Raw genomic sequence first — 19,604 nt, 5'->3', positions numbered from 1 at the left:
GTTCTCACTCTTCGGCGCTCACCCCTCCTTCACAATTCCAGCCCCGCTACCAATCCCAGCGCGGCACGGAGTGACGTCAGAGACGCTTCGCGGCTGACTCCCTCCCTTCACAAGGTAACGGAAACTTTCTTTCTTTCTAAAGTGCTAGTGCTTGGTTATTTTACAACGAATACACATTCGCCACAGTGCTCAAGTGTCTAGACAGAGAAAGAGTTATTTTACTGCAAGTAAACTACTTCCATTTACTTTTCCCACGCTGCGGGTAAATCTCTTCCGCCTACCCTTCACTCTAGCATTGGTGAACCTGTTATTCCCCTAAACTCATCCACTTCTCCGGGATATATCCGAGTCTAAGGTTTCCCAGCGGACCCCTCTGCTTTCACCCAAGCTCCGATGAACCTGCTACTCTTCCGATGTGACCCTTACTAGGTTATGCCACTATGGGAATTTTGCCAATGAACCTCGTTACTAACATTTATTCACACACGTATTCAGAAAAACCCTAGTTAGTGCTTCCCGGTTGTACCTAACCTGCACCTAACTTTCCTCGAGCCTGCGACCTCAAGGCAAATGGATTCTATTCACCACTTTGCCATTCAATTCCCCGGGGAGTTCGGACAACACTGAACGAGACGGTTTACAAATGCATGGATTAATACATATAACAATATAAGAACAATAATAACAATGATAAAACAATTCATAAATTTCAAAGCAGCGTATTCTCAAGAGAATGATCAGGTCCCTCGGAACGGCCGCTCTTGTAGCAGCATTAATATACTGGCAGCTACCGACTTAACTAGTCTAACTAATCCTGCCTAACCTTTAACTAGTCCCTAACCATACCTCTGCTACCAGAAAAACTGATAGAGCGCGCGAGGTCACCCAACCAATAATTTCGCTGCTTCCGGCTTCGGGCCCATATATTTAAATTCACCATATACATTGACCGGGTGACTTCACGGGCTGCTACCAATTTGTGTGAATTCCCTTCTGTTATTACTCAGCGTACCCGACTTACCATCCACCGACACTGGTACCTATGACCACAATGGATCAGGGAGCTAGCTGTAAAAGGAAAGGCAGCAAAATACAAACTCAAAATGACATTCAATACTTTAGTAAATTGACCACGGACAACTGGAAGTTTTAAAATCTTTATCTAAAGTTCGTTTTCTGAAAGCATGAGATTTACAAGAATAAGACAATCGATAATCAAGATAATGAAAAGTACATAACTATAGAGAAATAAAGTCAGGGTAATCATGGAAATGCTAATATGAGATGCAACAGGGAACGCTATGCATTTAGGGCAAAAATTCTTTGGACAGTTTAAGAAAGGCCGTTCTAGACCATATCAGAAAATGACAAACTGCAATGCAAAATATGATTTCTAGCAGGTAGGGGAACATGGGAACACGTTATGAAAATATGCAAATGACTTTACGTTTCAATAATTGCGGCAAAAGCATGGAAAAATCAACATATGCAAAGGTGTGTCTTTATTGAAGCAAAAGACAGAAAAATAGAAAGGTGCAAGTTTAAAGATTTTAGAGCAATATTTACCTAGACTGGTGTGGAAACCAAACCCTGGCCACGGGTCAGTTAAGGACAGGAAAACCCTCAAGGAAGGATACCCCTCAATGGACAGCAGGTGCAGAATGGACACCCAGGACAGGACAGGAAACCCTCAGATTAGGAATCAGGACAGGACCTCAGGACAGGAACCCCTCAGGACAGGACCGCACCCGCAGTTTGGAAGCAACGCCTGCGCTCCACCCTCTCTGCAGCTATCGATCAAGACCCCGATTGGGTCAGCGAACTCCCAGCAAAGTGCTTCGCCAGCACTTTAAGGTTCAGTAGAACCTTAGTCTATGGTCAATTTCGGACAGAGTGCTCCGCAGCTCTCTGTATCTTCAGTCACCTATTGAGTACGATGGGTCAGTGACAGGTCAGCTAAACCAGACAAGTCGGACAATTTCCCTAGGTGAACCCAGGGTAGTTATACTGTTTTGGGGCAGTGTACCACCCCCCAATGTTGCAAAGTGTCAGAATCCCTCAATTTGGATTGGTCCTAAGGTAGGATTTGGGTAACACACCAATCAGAACACACTATTAGGATGCCTACTTTGCATCTCTGGGTACCGCCTAGCGAGATTGGGGTTCTCGTGAGAAAGTCCAGGGAAATACAATGACAAGTTTACATTGTTTCAAAATGGGGACACATGACTCTGTCCTGCTGAGTTCGCAGGTCAGTTTCTCAGGAGCATCTTGCCCATCCCTGCCAGCTGGCTGAGTTCCACCAGCCAAGGTTGACTTCTCCCCAGGCGGATGGTCATGCGCAATAAGGACCTCCAAGATGGCTTTCGGCTCAGTCAGACCCCCATTTCCCGCGGTACATGAAAAGTAAGCGAGAACAAATTAATACATAGAAATAACGTTATGAAAACACATCTTTGGGTTTGTACTTTCAACTTATCACTATAAAATATACTTATGCAGTCTAAATGTTAGCTACATATACACGGGCACAAGAGCAGTGGCACGAGCAGTACCACGTTACTGGCAAAGCTATGTATTACGCATGCGCAACTATTCCCTCCAAACCTGCAAACACGTCAGGACACGTGAGTGTGACTGACGCATGCGCAGACACTATTTCAAAGCAGCGGCCATTTTAAGTACTCGAATTAATCGTATTAGAAATACACATAGGCAAGCTTCATGGACCTCGTTTCAAACATGAAATAAAGGTTAGTAAGACGTACAAATTATTACTTGGTTACACATGAACGAGGTTCATGACAAAAGCAAGTCGCAAATGCGAAGCTTTGCTTCATCAGTTTGTAGGTCTGTGTAATGCCATCTTCATCTTCCTACTTGACAGGGAAAGAGGAGCAGCAAAAGCAGCATGAACAGCAGTCAGGTTGACTTGTAGTGCCCGCCAGCAGCTGTGTCAGCTCCTAGCACGCATTTCCGCACCCTAACCCATTGATCTAGATCCCATTGAATTTTATGTAGCCTGCCAGGAAGTGAGCCCATTTACTTTTAAGAATCACAGCTAACTTCAATGTGATGAACATGAATGGAGCCCAACACCACTGCCTTGTATCCACCGACAATGTGCCTGGCTCAACCCTTCTAGACACAGAGAACGAAATGGCCCCTAGTGTTGTACTCAGATTCCACCCCATATAGATTTTTCAGCATTGTATGAAAACATATAAAGGTGTGGCAGTACCTCCTCCTCCACCCCACCTCACCACACCTGCTGCAGTGGCAATGTGGCCATTCCGATAGGACCAACCACAGCCCCTTTTCACATCACTGACTATGGATTGAACACATTTCTTGGTTTTTGCACAACCATGTAATTCTATGAGGTCCTCACACTAAACAAACTATTCTCCAGGAACTCTTGCAGGGATTTCAGGCAAAATTTACCTTGTTGTTCGTCAGAAACGGTACACTGAAGGACCCACAGATTTTTAATTTGCATCAACCAGATTTTCATTCTGCATCAGGCCACAGATGCATGCATAGCATACCTTGTGTGGCTGCTGGTAGGAAACTATAACTGCTTGACAACACTAAAATAGTGACTGACACCCCTCTAGTAGTAGTCGTCCCAGAGATGATGAACTACCAGGTTGGACTGGAACAGAAAATAGACCCAGGCATCAAAATAAAAGTGGCCCCAATTGGTGAATTAGAGAAGTAAAACAGTGGCCCATGTTTACAAATTGGGGCAGTCTTGAACTCGTAAAGGCACATGCTATAAATGTTGTGCAAGGTACAGGAGACTGCATGAATTTGAGCGTGCTGCAAGCAATGTTTGTTTTAAAATCAGAGAAATCAACATTAAAAACCGGCCCATCAGACCATAAAAGAGGCCCACAACCAGCCAAAACAATTACCCACACACTGAGACTAGACTCAACTGTTGGGAACTGCCTGAGTGCACTGTACAACAGTCCGACCTTGTACACTAGGGTGAAATGTACCTTTGTGTGGACATGCACTTTCCTGACAAGACCACTGTCTGCGAATATCCATCACCTTTGGAATCATCATTGCTGACATCTGCGTAGTGCACATCCTCCTGATGTTTGACCTGAACACTAAATATCACCAACTCGCGCCACATCCTTTGCCTGCTATATCACCCATCGTCCATGTACAAGAGACTTAGGGCCAGATGTCCGAAGAAGTAGGTTGCAGATAGTGGGTGCATCAGAGTCTGTTCAGAAGGTTATTGGGGGGGGGGGGGGGTGGGAGTGCCGCACAGGGCAGACAGGAGCTAGTAGACCCAGCCATAGTGGTTGAGGTCATTTGTCACTGGTGTTTTGGGGTGTGTCCTAATGTGGTTCTGCAAGCTGAGCCATGGCAATCCCTTTACACACTTGACTGTCAGGGTAGCAAGAGTGAGCAGTCAAAGGCTTCTCAGAGATACAGTGTGGAGAGCAAGCGTTCCGAAATCAACAGTCAGCCACCAGAAACAATAGTGTATAGTCCTGTCAATTGCATATATTTACATATAAGAAAGTACTTTAATCTCACAGCAAAACGGAATATGAGAAAGTTCGATAGGAATTGCAATTACAAGGAGCAATCTCATTTACGATCTTCAGCAAGGTGCTGCGCCCTTTCTCTGTACACGCTCCATGTTTTAGAAGATCTCTGATGTCTACTGTCCCCCGGGATGATGCTGGCATAGGCATTAATGTATCACTGGTACAGATCACTGCTATGTACCCCATCGGTTAGGTGTGCAACTCAGTTCAACAGTTTTTGCCACATTCATTCACTAGACAAAAAGTCTCAAGTCCGTTTACTAGATTCCACTGTGGGCTTTTAGTCCCATTTTCCATTAGAATTAACCCCAATTTACCTGCTTGATGGTTGTGACAGATTTAGTGATCCTTGGGGCATAGCTCATTTCGCGCTTTATTTGCAAGCTGATGACAATTACATAAGGTAACAATGAGGCGGGCTCCAGGCATGGAGTGTGAGATCTCTGTGCCTGGCTGTCATCTACCTTCCTGAGTCAGTAATCAGGGACAGAAAAAAGGGTTGGCCCTGCCTGGATACCACCTCACTTTGAACAAAATAAACTGCAGTCCCACCACTTACCTTTATCATTTGTAAAAATAGCAGTGCTCAGGAAGAACTAATCCACAGCCTTTTGTTAACAAGTTCCTCAGTGAATTTCTAAAGGCAGCTCTGTTTTCATTCTCCCCACTTCAGTGTCTGAATCTCCATCGTCCAGCCACAGGAATGCATGCAATACACTTCCACTATCTGCGGGAATTACATCCATCTGCCATCTTTTACAATGCCTACGTAGCCAGCGAAATCCAAAATGGATCATATTGGCCCTAATACAAAGATTCTCACAACACAGTTGTACTACCTTCCATTTGCTACACACTCTTTATACATACACGTGATCACAAACACTTGTAATGTGTGTGCAAGGTTCTGGTTTCACATAACAGTGGAACTTCACATGAAGGGAGCCAATAGGCTTCCTTCTCCTTGGGGCTGAGAAAATGGTCTAGTCATTGCCATTACCACTTTAAGGGATGCACACATGGTATGGACAAACGTCCATTCACCATGCAGGGGACATTCCTGTCAGTGTGTTTGTAAGATGCATATTGCAGGTTTTAATTGTGGCAGTAAATAGAGCCTTTTATCCTTTCACAATAGACACAATGTTCAGTAATCATAATTCAGCAGCAATAGACAGTTCAGTTTGTGGTGTACAATAATAATAATAATGTCATAATTTCTTCTGTTATTCTGCAGGTGTTGGGTACTCTTCTCATTCAGCTCTTAGAACGTGAGCTACAACCTTCCTGCCAGGCAGCCTGTTTACAGACTGTACGTATCTTGTCCCGTGACAAGCGTGCCCTGGACCCCTTCGTTACCCATTCAGGCCTGCGGACATTGGCGCATCATGCTGGTATTGATGGGTCATTGCTCGACGTGCCAGACCAGGATGTGATGGTGGAGGCACTGAAGTGTCTGTGCAACCTGGTCTTCAGCAGTACAGAGGGGCAGCAAAGGGGTGCTGATGTGGGCATCATTGTGGGCCTCGCCCGCCGACTCAGGCTCCACCGTGAGGAGAACTTCATGCATGAGGTTAAGTTCTTGGATGTGCGCTTGCTCTTCCTGCTGACCGCCCTAAGGGTAGACGTGCGAGAGCAGTTGGCCCAGGAGCTCCGTGGGGTAAGCCTGATGACTGATGCCCTGAAGGCAATCTTGGGCACCCAGTGGACGGATCCCTTTGACCGGGAGAGCAACCCAGGGCACCTCTCCCGACAAGGTATGGAGCTGGCAATGGAGATCCTCAAGGTGCTCTTCAACATTACTTTCAACAGCAGCCAACAACAGCTGGACGAGGTGAGGGGATCCAACACCTAAGAAGTAAGGGGGTTAACTCCTACTGAGAAATGCCCAGCGGGAGGGTTCCAGCCAGGGTCCAATGAGACTCAAATTTGAGTTGGGGGGGTCAAGGGAGGAGGCTAAGAGTTTGCAAATGGAGACTGGGTAATACTAAAAACAAAAGGGGAGCTTTCCTTATAGCCAGTACAGGAAAATAGAGTGATTCATTGTGCATTTTAAACATATCGGTCAAACCTGATATGATGACAATAAACATGTTTTAGTGGATTTGACATTGTTTATAGGCCACCAACAGATCTTTAAAACTGTGAATTAGTAATTTGACGGCTAAAAACCGGCTTCTACAGATTTCAATACAAAGCACTTTAGAACCAGTTTCCACACAGTTATTTCAAGACAAGGGCCCTTTTTGCCAATTCGCCGAAAATGCCTGCTGTGAAATTACTTTGAGCTCATGGAATATTTTTAATTCCATCTTCAGAAAGACACTTCTGTCTGACTGTTAACTTAAGGGATGCTTTTAGTCTGCTCATCATATGCTTTTTGAGGTCACACATGTAAATGTTTCAGGATACTGGTCCTAGTGGTCTGACATCCCTGATTTTGGGGGGTGTCACTGGCAAGTGTTGGATTCGATTTCTAATAATTATTCTGATGCTCCTGAGATTGAATAATTGAGTACCAATCAGTTGAAAATAGTACTTCCTGTTAATTACTATTCCAGATAACTGCTCTATTCAAAATCAAAATAAAATTATTGTTGTTAGCACTAGACCTTGAGCAGTTCCCATATGAGATGACTGACCTACATCCATGATGGAAGCCACAGGGCCTAAAAAACTGACACACAAGGTAGTTTCCTCGAAAGAACTTTGCAACAAATGGTGGTCTACATGCAAAGGATATAATATTCATTCAATAAGAGTACATAAAATGTGTGACTAATGTTCAGTGTCCCGCAAAGAGGTCACTCCAACAGAAACAACATTATTTCATCTTAATAGCATATGCTATAAAAACAAAACATGCTTTCATTTATGTTCTGAACCCCCAGCACGTAAAGTGTCACATTCACTAAAATAGAGATGTTGTTTTTAAATCCTGAAGATGCAATACGTGTTATACAAAATTACATATTATATTATATATATGTATATGTGTGTGTGTGTGTGTATATATATATATATATATATATTTGTGTGTGTTTATATGTGTGTATATATATATATATATATATATATATATGTCCACAACAGTTTCCAGAGAAACGAATTAAGCCGCACACCAGTAGTCTTGTTTCAGGGTGTTAATTTATTCCTAAATCATTTATTTTCACCAACACAGGACTAACCCACGCGTTCCGGTATCTCCTCAGGAGATACCGGACATTTGAGGCGGTTTGGTTCAACCGCGTTAGCGACGCACCTTCCAGCGTAGCGCTGTGTAGCCGGGAAAAGGGAACCGTCCCTCTGTGAATATATATATATATATATATATATATATATATATATATATATATATATATATATATTCCAAGGATAATCCGGCACGGTGCAGGCTTTCTCCAGGCAGCAAGTACGGACACGAACCCAAAATCGGTGCAAAGAAGTGATTTATTTAGCTACGGTGTTCCCAGTCATCACGACGCGTTTCGCGTTTCCCAGAGCGCTTGATCACATGTATATTATCTACTGGTGGTCGCCATTAGATAGTTTTTTATTTATATATATATATTACACATTTCTTCAAGATTCCCTTGTTAAGAATCAATGTATTCTCAATAATTATTGTTTCTAAATGTCGATATTAACTATAGCAATTAGCTTGATGTGGGTAGAGAAAGGGGATAACCTAGAATGGGGCGTGAGAGAGACAACAGACAGGCAACTTAGTGTCCAGTTTGTCATTGTAACACTGAAGCAAGTAATGCATAAAGTAGTGTTTTCATTGGATCGCGGTTTTGCATTGGTAACCTGTTATACATAATATCATAAGTATGCTGCTTTTGACAGACCCAGGCTTAGTTTGAAAGCAGAACAGGCATTTTGTTATCAAACTACACTATTTTGAATAGCGAGGACACAACAATGAAATGTATACAAGGGGAGTGGTACTGTATTGCCTCTGTACAGACACCATCCCTCAGAAAAAAAACACACAAGGCATACATTAAAGCAAAGTGTACATCTGTTTTACAATGCACTCTCAGAAACTGATCATAGATGCGCTTGCTTTAGATGGCAGAGGTATGCCTCTGATAACATAACTGATATGTTCAAGCTTCACACAGCTAAGCTATATCTTAGTCTAGTCACAGGTCAGGCGGCAGACACCTTTGCTCCGTCACCAAAGGACAAGAGCCATTGCCCATCTTTTCTGCTCAATTACTTCTAAAAGTGGCACCGGGCCTGTGTTAGGCACCCATTAAATGTATTGAAAACCTACATACCCAAGATATGAGTTGAGTTGAGTTGTTACTTATAAAGTGCAATGAATGCCCTAAGACATCTTGGATGTAAACTAGCAAGCAACATTAGAAAAGATATGAAGATATTTGATAAAAAGATTCATTTTAAAAGCCTCCCTAAACAGAATGGGATTCTATGTTGTGCAAGCCACGATGGAGTGCATTTCAAATAGAGGAAGCAATAAAAGACACCCTCTACCCCAGCACTGAAAATGTCTACATCGGGAGAAGGTAGAGCCACAATGAGGGGATCATTTAGACTTGAAAGCAACCCCATAAGCAACGTGGGGTTTCCTTCATAATAGGCTCTGTGGGCAAAACAGAGTGACTTATACTGGATCTTTCTAGAAATTGGCAAGCAGGGAAGCTTACGGCATGATCTGCCTTGATTTTCTCTTAGGTAAAGAGGCCAAATTGTCACAAACAACTTGGGAGAGGAAATAGTCATTTTGATCCAGGGCAATCTGGTGAGATTAGTGACTGCCTGGAAAAGAGCCCTTGAAGAGTTGGAAGTGTGAGAAATAGAATCTGAAGTAAAAGAGATCTTAGTAACAGGAAGAGATAGTTTGTAATGTCTGAGTTGTTGACATGTATGTGGTGCTTTCAAAGTCTGATATGTGTGCGGATGTGTGTGTGTACATACACATTTGTCTTTAGTTTAATAGAAGGGTGCAGGGATTGCAGCCCTATTTCTCTTCCCCTGACCTCAATCCGACCTGTCCTACCCTCTAACAAATTATACTTTGTTGTTTTCTTTGGAACTATATATGGCATGCTGGCAGCTTCAAGCAACCAGGAGCAAAGGCAGAAGTGAAACTAAGAGCCTAATTTAGAGTTTGCGCAGTTGGAGATTCCGTCCCACCAAAATAGCTGTTCTCCCGTTCTATATAGATTTGGTGAAAGGACCTTGTTTACACTGGTGCAGCCTTCATTTGTCTGCTGGTGTCAACCTCTGGGTTGGTGGCCCATCTTTCAAAGCGCCACCAAATCGCAATGATGATCATCCCACCAGAATGAGGGCAAGACTATCCCCACTCATTTCCGTTCTCAAGACATAGTTGATACATGCAGGGAAAATGTAGAATAGCCCCCACATGCAGGGAGAAAGCTCCCTGCACGTGCCCCTGCACGTGAGGCCATCTGTTTTTTTGTATTGAGAAAACAAACACTTGCGTTGAGATTTTATTTTCTCAATAGAAAGAAGGTTGCGGAGCAGGTGCTTAAAAATGGTGCCAGCTCAGCAAACCTGCAGTGTTCTGAAGGGGGTGCTGCCTCACCACACAGATCTGAAATGCTAGCCAGGTGAGGATCAGAAAAAGGGTGGATGGTCCTCTGCCCGATTGATGAAGGCCATGGGTTTATCCTACCTGACAGATCTGATAACTGTCCACCAGGTTGTAAATGTCCCCCTGTTACAGTAGACAGGATATTTTGCATATCAGACAAGCCTGATGGTCTTTGTGTATCACCAGAATCTATCCACAGTGTATGCATGATCTTGATTATCTATTTAGCTATCCTCTGTATATGATACAATCATAGTGCAAGACAGAGCTAGTGACTGTAAAGAATTTGACAGAATAGATGGGTCGGGTCAACACACACACGCACGCACGCACTCACACACACACACTCCCTCTCTCTATCTCTATCAGATTTATTACAGATTAAAAGGTTACAGCAGATAGGAAGATTGGAAAAACTAACTGGACTTGGTGACCCCAATCTGAGATTGATATAATGTATGCTATATGCCTAAATATATATATCATCATGACAAAAGTACAAAGACAAATTTGGAGACTAGTATTGGAGCTACAATTATTATACATGGTAGTTAACACTACCCTAATGTGGGATATTTAACGGGTTATATAATTAACTTCTGCTGAGTACCACCCCACCCCACCCCCCAGAATGAAGCTTAACTAGTGGAATCTGTGTTTACCACACTGTTTGCTGCACGTTTTGCATTTATGTCTTTGCATTTTATATGTATACATTTGCTCAGGCTTTTCCATGCGAAATCGATCAGGAGAAAACTGCAGAATGCAGTAATGATGCAGAACCCAGAATACAGATCTTAGTTCAAACATCTTTGCATCTCAATTGGAATTTAAAACACAGATTTGAATCAGGATTTAAGTAAACTCTACACGTTTAGAAAAAGTAGGGATAGGTTATTCCAATAGAGATTTGACTAGCTCTGTATTGCCATTATTATATTATTATGACAGTGCTTTTGTGATAAAGTAAGTTGAGTTGTATTGCAGTTGTATTTATTCAGTAATACATACTCTTATTGAGGTATTAAAGGCATTTGCAGAGGGGTAGCATGCTATTCTATGCAGCGCTATAGATGGAAACGTGCGTGTTTGTTCTGTGGCTTACACGACGAGCTTTTTTGTTGTCATGTGTCAAGACCAGACTTATGCTCTTCACAGATTTTGTTGCTATGCCTCTGCATGAAGGGATAATGTGTGAGAGGTAGGTTGATTATTGATAGACAGATGTGTGTGAGTCCAGTATGGGTTATCTGGGCTAGGACTGAAATGTTTTTGTGTGTGAATATGGTTGAAACTGCTAAAACGTTGTCCTAAATGTGTGGTTTGACTTACTCATGGGTGTAGGAGAGACGTTTGAGTATAGATGTGGCTGCACAAGCCAATATCTGCCATCTAGTATTTCATTATTTAATATTGTATAGCTCGTAGCTACCCACACAGGGGTTCCCAGCACTTGAAGCCAGATAGAGTGCAAACCAGAGTACTACCTAAAACAGCCATATCTTCAACTGTTTGCGAAAAGAGGTCTGTTAAGTGTATCTTTTCAAGATGGGTGGCAGCTCATTCCAGAGCTTAGGGCCAATGTAAGCAAAAGACCGGCCATCCATGCACGTCCATTTAAGCTTTGGAACAGAATACAGGGTGAGATCCCTGGAACTTAGAGTGCAAGCCAGTTGATGGGGTCTCACAATGCTGTGGAGATATTGAGGGCCAATTCCTGATCTAGCTCTGTGCACAAAGCACAGAGCCTTAAATTGAATCATTTTCTCGACCCTAAGCAAGTGCAGTCCCTGCAAAAGGATGGAGGCTGATACAGTTTTAGGAAATTTGAAAAACAATCTTATGGCACAATTTTGAACAACTTGCACCTTTCTTATGGAGGCTTTGTCAATTCCTAAATACAGTACATTACCATAATCCAGTCTAGAGAGAATGAGGGTCTGGATAATTGTCCTTTGGGCTGGAAATGGGAGAATCCAGAGGATTTTCCCTAGCCATTTCAACACAGTGAAGCAGATGGTAGCCACTTTTGAAACTTGGGACTTCAAAGGCAGTTTTAAGGTACAAAAGAAAACTCAGGTTCTTCATCTTTTGAAAGAGGGGGCCAGAAGAACACCCAGGTTTCCAGGCCAGTGAGGAGGTCCCCATAAGGACAGGTGTTTTCCTAACACCAAAACCTCGTTTTTTTCGCCATTACATTTCAGAGAGTTCTTATTCATCCATGTTGCAACGTGGCTCCGGCAGGAGTTCAGGGCTTCAGCATTGTGATCCTGAGTGGACGGCAAGGAAAAATCATGTCTGTGTCGCCAGCAGGAAAACAGTCAGGCCGAAACTTTCTGCCAAATCTGCCAAAGGGTGGACGTAAACATTAATTAGGGCGGGTTTGATGCTGAGCCCTTGGGGACCCCTGAAGTAAGGGCCAGCCAGGTAGAGACACCATTCACAAACAGTACCTGAAAGGTTTGATCACTCAGAAAGGATGCCATCCATTACGAGGCTGAATCTTGTATCCCCAAACTGACTAGTCTTCCCAGCAGCATTGTATGTGGCACAGTATCAAAAGCAGCGCTGAGATCTAATAACATTTATGGAGTGATCTCTGTATATGCAGTTCAAACAACAAGAATATTGAGCAAAGAAAGTGCACAGAGAAAATAGAAACTACCATCAGGGATTCAGGCAGAAACAAGGCTCGAAAGTGCATTCAGTCAAGCCCAAAACAGTCTATGCTGAAGGAAAAAGCAACATGAACTTCACAGTACAACAGGCCTTACAGCACCCACAATACATTTACCAGGATCAGGAAAGCAGATAGGGTTTGGAGGGCTAGGACATTAATTAGAATCATTAAGACCGAATACATAATTTCTTTCTTTCAGTTTCTTTTTAAACAAAGCAATGTTTGTGTCTTATCTGATCTTTGGGTCTCTCCGGGATTAGTATAGTGCTATACAAATGGCAATGCAATACAATACCACTTCCTCTCTCTATTATATTTTGATGGAATCTTGCAATACCATACTGCAACTCCTACTGGCACTGTGCAATTGTAAGCTTAAACCATAGGGAATGGTACATTACCATGTGGGCCTGGATTTACCTGCCAGTATTCCGTTTAGAATTCCCTTTTTAGTGGGCTTTAACACGAACATTAACCTGTTGTGAACTGATCTTCAAAGTGTTAAGGGGGCTGTGCTAAAAGTGTGCAGGGAGCTGATGTAAGGCCGGAGTAGATGGAGGGGGTGAGGAGGGAGATGTAAGAAGTGTAGAATATTGGCTGGCATGGGGAGCAGCATAAGCTCCCCCAATGTCCTGTCTGAGATTTGCAAAAACAACAAGGTGATGGATGGAATGCTTGAATTAATCTCAGTCACTAGCAATCTCTTGGGACTGCATTTCAATCCATCATTTTTCTCCCACCATGCCATCTCAGTTTGGACCCAACCATATGCAAATCCGTCTGGAGCGTGCTGACCCGGCTGACGGACCCATAACTAGGGCGAAACCAGTCCTAGGTTGCTTGTGTACCGGTTCAGGGAGTACCTGGACTGTTCCCATTGGAGGAGGGTCAAGACTGACTTGCATATGGCTGGTTCCAAACTGGGGTGTATGGTGTGCAAAATAACAATGGACTGGGATGTGACCTGAGTAATTACCAATGGCTGAGATTAATTCAAGACTTCCATCCATCACTTTTTGTTTACTTTAATGTGTCGCCCTAAGTGGGACGGGTATGCCCAGAAGTGGGTCCCATGAACACTGTGCCACTGGAACCAAGCTGTACCCTGCCGATGAGCCCATAACTTGGGGGGATTTGGTCCTGGGTTGCTTGTGTTCCGGTTCAGGGAGGACCTGGCTTGGCAGTTCAAGCTAGATTGTTCCCATTGGAACAGGCTCAAGACTAATTTGCATATGGCTGGGTCCAACTGAGGTGGAATGGTGTGCAAAATAACGATGGACTGGGATGCCGCCCTGAGTAATTACCAGTTGCTGAGATTAATACAAGCATTCCAGCCATCAATTTTTGTATACTTAGGGTGCTGCCCCATGCGTGACGGGTATGCCCAAATATGGTTCCCATGCACACTGTGTGAATGGAATCAAGCTGTACCTGGCTGATGATCCCAAAACTAGGGTGAAACCTGTCCTAGTTTGCTTGTTCAGGGAGGACCTGGCTTGACAGTTACGGCTAGACTGTTCCAATTGGAGATGGGTCAAGACTGATATGAATATGGCTGGGTCCAAACTGAAGTGGCATGATATACAAAATAACGACGAGCTGGGATGCGGCCTCAAGTTATTACCAGTGGCTGATATTAATTGAAGCAGTTCATCCATCAATTTTTGTATATTTTAGTGTGTCTGAGGTTTGGGCAGGGCATAGAATGGGCCCTGCCTACAGTGCAGCCTTGTGTCAGTGATTTTACCTGCTGGATATTCTGGCTAGTTAAATTAGGCTTGTTATTCCTGTAGTCAGTGAATCCCGACGCAGTATCAATGGACCTCTTATAATTGTGTAAACCAGAATTCTACACAAGAATTATGCTCCTCACAGTTCCTAATCAATAGACACCTTGCAAGTGAGCTGATGAGTAAGAGAGAACTCGACTTCATGAGACATGAGAAGCAATGAAAAGAAAAAAAAAAGCTTCCCACCTGTAAATAACTTTTAGATTACCCAAGTGGATGATGTGGGTAGGATCTATTAGGATTGACATTCCCGTTCTTTTCATTAAAATATGTTTTTACATTAACAGCTTGTATACTTAACAAAAAAAACTGAAAGAACCCAATCATTGAAGAACAGCAAAATGAGAAGTAATTGCGCTAAGGTGCCCTCTACCTGAAATAAATATACATGTGTGCAACTGGTTGATAAGCAAATCTAAATGATGCTTCCGAGCCAGTTTATGGCTTAAATCGAGGCTTTATGGTGACAAAGGTTTACTCTTTTTGAGAAGTAATGTAAGGGGGTTATCAACTGCATTCAGGAATGCATTCTTCTAATGGAAGCCTGTTAGAAAGGCTTGCACTAGGTATAGTCTCATTTACTTTTACTACAAATATAAATGTTTAATGCACTTGTTTTATCTTAAACTATGATGCACCAAATATCCATTGGCAAATAGTGTCAGGATTCTGCCATCCTGTTACTAAGGCCCTCTGAACGTCTGCCTCTAACACTAACACACTTCTACACCTTGCCTTGCCAGATAAACTTTGTATTCCAGTGCCAGATTCCACTCTACTGTCTTAATGCATCATGGTCCTTGTAGTTCCCCCTGTTTTCAGACCTTCCTAGATCACGGCCTGGCGATGGTTTCTTGTTCGCTAGATTTGTTCCTTGATCCTATAGCTATTTTGAACCCTTTATCTTTATATTCTGGACCAGTCTTTATGTCTGCTCTGATCCACACTCCTTTCCAGGGTTTTCTATTCCCTGTCTTCTGTTTCCTGGTTTCCACAGTCTTCTTTCCCACAAGCCACAGTTCAGTCTTACCTTCATTGGTGGTTCCCTGATTACTTGCACCCAGCTCTTTGTGTGCATCTGTGCTCCTCTCCGAAGCCTTCAGCTACTTCAGTCCTGTGAGTGGAGAGTGCACTGGCTTTGCAAGTGACTCCTGTTTCGTCTCCTTCTGCTGTGTTCCTGCTGCTGTTACTACAGTTGTTTACAGGAATCCCCTAACAGCAGCATCTCCGTTCTCTGTCTTGGCAGACAGAGAGCGGAAATGCTGCCGTTATGGGACTCCGGCCAAACTTGAAAGGTCCTTGATTAATTTCTCCACAAGCGAAAAGACTCAAGTTGGTGCTTTGAGCACGAATACACGGCATTGAAACAAAGCCCACGTTTTCTACTTGCACTACCAAAACTAGTCCTAAAGTTAGGAGTCCTAACTTTATACTTCTAAACTGAGAAAAATCCTAACTTTAAGACTTTCGGTATTCACAGAAGGTATTTAGCAGTCCTAAAGTTAGGACTCCTAACTTCTGTGAATACAGAAATGAGTAAGTGCCTTCTGTGAATACCAAAATGAGTGCCTTCTGTGAATACCAAAATGGTAGTAAGTTTAGGATTTTGTCTTAAGTTAGTTCTGTGAATTGGGCCCATGGTTAGTGACAATTCAAGCAGAATGGAAAACATTTGGGGTCCAGCTCCCGGCAGGTGTGGTAGCTTCAGAGAGCTGCAAAGGGTGTGGGAGTTGGGGTGGCTGCTCAGAGAGGTGTCCTAACCTACATATGCTAGGAGAGGACAATGACTGCGTGAAATATACAGATGAGGTGATAGGGCTGGCCGTGCGCTCCTTGGGGTGAGTGGTGGGATATGCAGGGCCGGCTTTAGGACAGTGTGACTGGTGTGTCTGCACTTGGTGCTGACCTGGCGAGGGGAGAGGGCGCTGACCTCAGGAGAGGCGCTGTTTTTAGCAATAACATGATTTAAAAACACCTGTGGGGGAGTTCCTTGTGCATCCAGATTTCAGACTGCATTACAAATGTCAAGATAACTCTTTTGATTAACGTTCCTGCTAGCTACAGAGAGGGATCAGAGTTTTGTCTAGTGGCACTTTTCACTTGCCATAAAGTAGTGCAGAGGGTTAATATGCCTGTTGCAAAGAACTTATACCGTTCACATCACATGTTTAATTTATGTGGATAGCTGAGTGGATTACCTCTTTGGTCCCAGAGATCCTTTTGTTACTGCAGTTCATAAGATACTTCCCTAATATAGAATAGTGACTCTTACGAACGGTCATCAAAGAGCTGCATTCAAAATGTTTAAAATGGGTTAGGACGTTATGTTTTTCCCCCAGTCTTTCATTATCTGTTCCTAACGTTGCTGAAAAGGTTTTGCTTGGAAGATATACATTCTTATTAGTAAAGTCGGCCTTTACCAGTACTTTAAAACAAATGAAATGTATGTGAGAGAGGGGCTGTGGAGAGATGAGGGACACTTTTGCCCAGTGGTCATGAGGGAACTCGAAAAGGAGGTCATGGGGAGGGGGCGCCAAAAATGATTGTCACACCGGGCGCCACCAGCACTAAAGCCGGCCCTGGGGGTAGGAATGCTACAGAGATGTAGAGGAAATAATGGGATGCTGCACTCTCAAAGAGCGATGTGACTGCTCCAGTAAGAGCGAGGAGGCGGGGGTGACAGATGGTACAGGCTTTGGCGTGGGGGTGACAGTACTAGAGATGTGGCAGTGTGAGGGCCCGTAGGTTCTGGAAGGGGCGGTTTGACAGCTTGAAGGGCAGCACACATGAGATTAATGGCGCATGTGGGCTAAAAAGACCGAAAGGAGCTTATGCATCCCCAATCTCTGCACGAGAGGGGGTGCCTGCTGCACTGACCGGGCTCAGGCCACAAGGGCGTGTTGAATGCTTCACGTGCTTGCGCGTGGATCGCCACTGTCTCTGTGACGTAACAACTATGACTGGTCTGGGTTTGGGGCCTGCTCTCCAGAGAACAGTGGTGACAGGGCAAACCCTAGAGGAGGGGACTTAACACCTTGTGGACAATGAAGCATGACGCTCATAAAATAGGAGGACATTAGAGAGGGAGCAGGCTCAAGTCATCTTAATTCATCAGCGCCCCAGACATGGTGCAAGACTAGAGATTTGCAGGGAGCAGGTGACAGGAGACTATGGCCACTGGAATAAGAGCATGGCTAGTTTGGATTTAGAGGCTTGAGTTTTTTAGACGGGGAGAGGATGTGGTGTACCGGCCAGAGCTGCCGACCTTGGATTTGGGGAACCAGGCTCGAGCTTCGGAGTCGGCTCAACATCCTGTGATTCTGGGGCTAATCACTCAATCTCCCCATGCCTACCAAAAATGCATGTGTCCTAGTGTAACATAACTGGTGGTCGACCATGTAAAGTGCTCCAATACCTTCGGGTCAAGTTCGTGCTGTATAAAAAAAGACTAAAAAAATGCAATGACGGGAAGGATAGAGGATGGAAAGGAGATCGAACAAATACCAAGGTAGTGTGGGAGTAAAGGGTTGAGAGATTTTGCCAGCTGAGAGTGAGAGGGACTCAGACAAGGAGGGCTGACTAGAAGGCAGTCGAAAACTTAATTGCAGGTGCAGGTTTGGGAATGTGAAGTAAGAAGGCTGGGAACTTGGAATTAGGAGGAGTTGGCTATCTATTACAAAGAGGTGGTATGATGTAGCGGGCTTTTCAACATCCCTGCTGCTGAATGCAGTACCATACCCCCTCCTACTCCTGAAAACTATATGGATTATATTACATTTCTCTGTTTCCACTACCTTCAGTGCACAGAGGATTATCATACATAAATGCTCAACACACAGGTTTGCAAAATACCTGTATTTGAAGTGTGATTCTTTGAGTCCTGTATTACAATACATTTAAAAATTTTGTATAATTTCACCCAAAGCTGACACTAGCCACAAGCAACTGCTTCCTGAAGGTGGTACCCAATTTCGAGACCTGAACGAGATCAGCAGCAATCAATGAAAATTGATTCAGCTAATCACCTAGGAGGCCTTGCTATTTTTTTGGCTCATGGTTCTCCAAACATACCAATAGATGAAAGGCCAGAGACTTGCCGCTTTAATTTGTTCTGGGAGTTGATGAAGATGGATGTGAATAATAGGCCATGTGTACGCCACATTGTGGTCTAAGAATCTAGACGTTTGCAAATAGAGGAGACGTCATGTCACAGTGACTAGCGTGGGTGCATTTTTCGCCGAATTTTGGGGGCATATCAAGACTCACCAGGACCCTTGCTCAGCGACAGCTTCCCAGCTTCTGCCGTTGGTTTCCCCCCGCCGCCGCTGCTACTAGACATCGAGCACGGCCGCCGAGTGGGGGAAACTACACTTCCCAGGAGCCCTTGCTGCAGGAAGCCACCCACGCCCATTACGCGCCTGGTGGCGCTTAAAACAACGTGAGAACTCCGGTGGAGCAGGTACATTTTTAGCCGCATTTTGGGGGCATATCAAGACTCACCAGGACCCTTGCTCAGCGACAGCTTCCCAGCTTCTGCCGTTGGTATCCCCCCGCCGCCGCTGCTACTAGACATCGAGTGGGGGAAACTACACTTCCCAGGAGCCCTTGCTGCAGGAAGCCACCCACGCCCATTACGCGCCTGGTGGCGCTTAAAACAACGTGAGAACTCCGGTGGAGCGGGTGCATTATTCGCCGCACTTTGGGGGCATATCAAGACTCACCAGGACCCTTGCTCAGCGACAGCTTCCCAGCTTCTGCCGTTGGTTTCCCCCCGCCGCCGCTGCTACTAGACATTGAGCGCGGCTGCCGAGTGGGGGAAACTACACTTCCCAGGAGCCCTTGCTGCAGGAAGCCGCCCGCGCCCATTACATGCCTGGTGGCGCTTAAAACAACGTGAGAACTCCGGTGGAGCGGGTGCATTTTTTGCCGCATTTTGGGGGCATATCAAGACTCACCAGGACCCTTGCTCA

The 19,604-nt window shown here is 44.3% G+C and overlaps 1 protein-coding gene across 2 annotated transcripts in view; it reads left to right on the top strand.

Moving 5' to 3' along the window:
- LOC144823106 (chaperone Ric-8A-like) overlaps positions 1-19,604 on the top strand; it is a 152,368-nt gene that overhangs the window by 39,620 nt on the left and 93,144 nt on the right. For both annotated transcript variants that reach the window (XM_078681287.1, XM_078681286.1), the window contains one exon: positions 5,812-6,408. In XM_078681287.1, the coding sequence (XP_078537413.1) occupies positions 5,812-6,408 (597 nt within the window). The remainder of the gene's footprint in view (positions 1-5,811; positions 6,409-19,604) is intronic.

Source organism: Lissotriton helveticus, chromosome 3_1, assembly GCF_964261635.1.
Source record: "Lissotriton helveticus chromosome 3_1, aLisHel1.1, whole genome shotgun sequence".
NCBI lineage: Eukaryota > Metazoa > Chordata > Amphibia > Caudata > Salamandridae > Lissotriton > Lissotriton helveticus.
The sequence above is the reverse complement of the archived record's forward strand: the minus strand, read 5'-3'. Positions and strand labels throughout refer to the sequence as shown.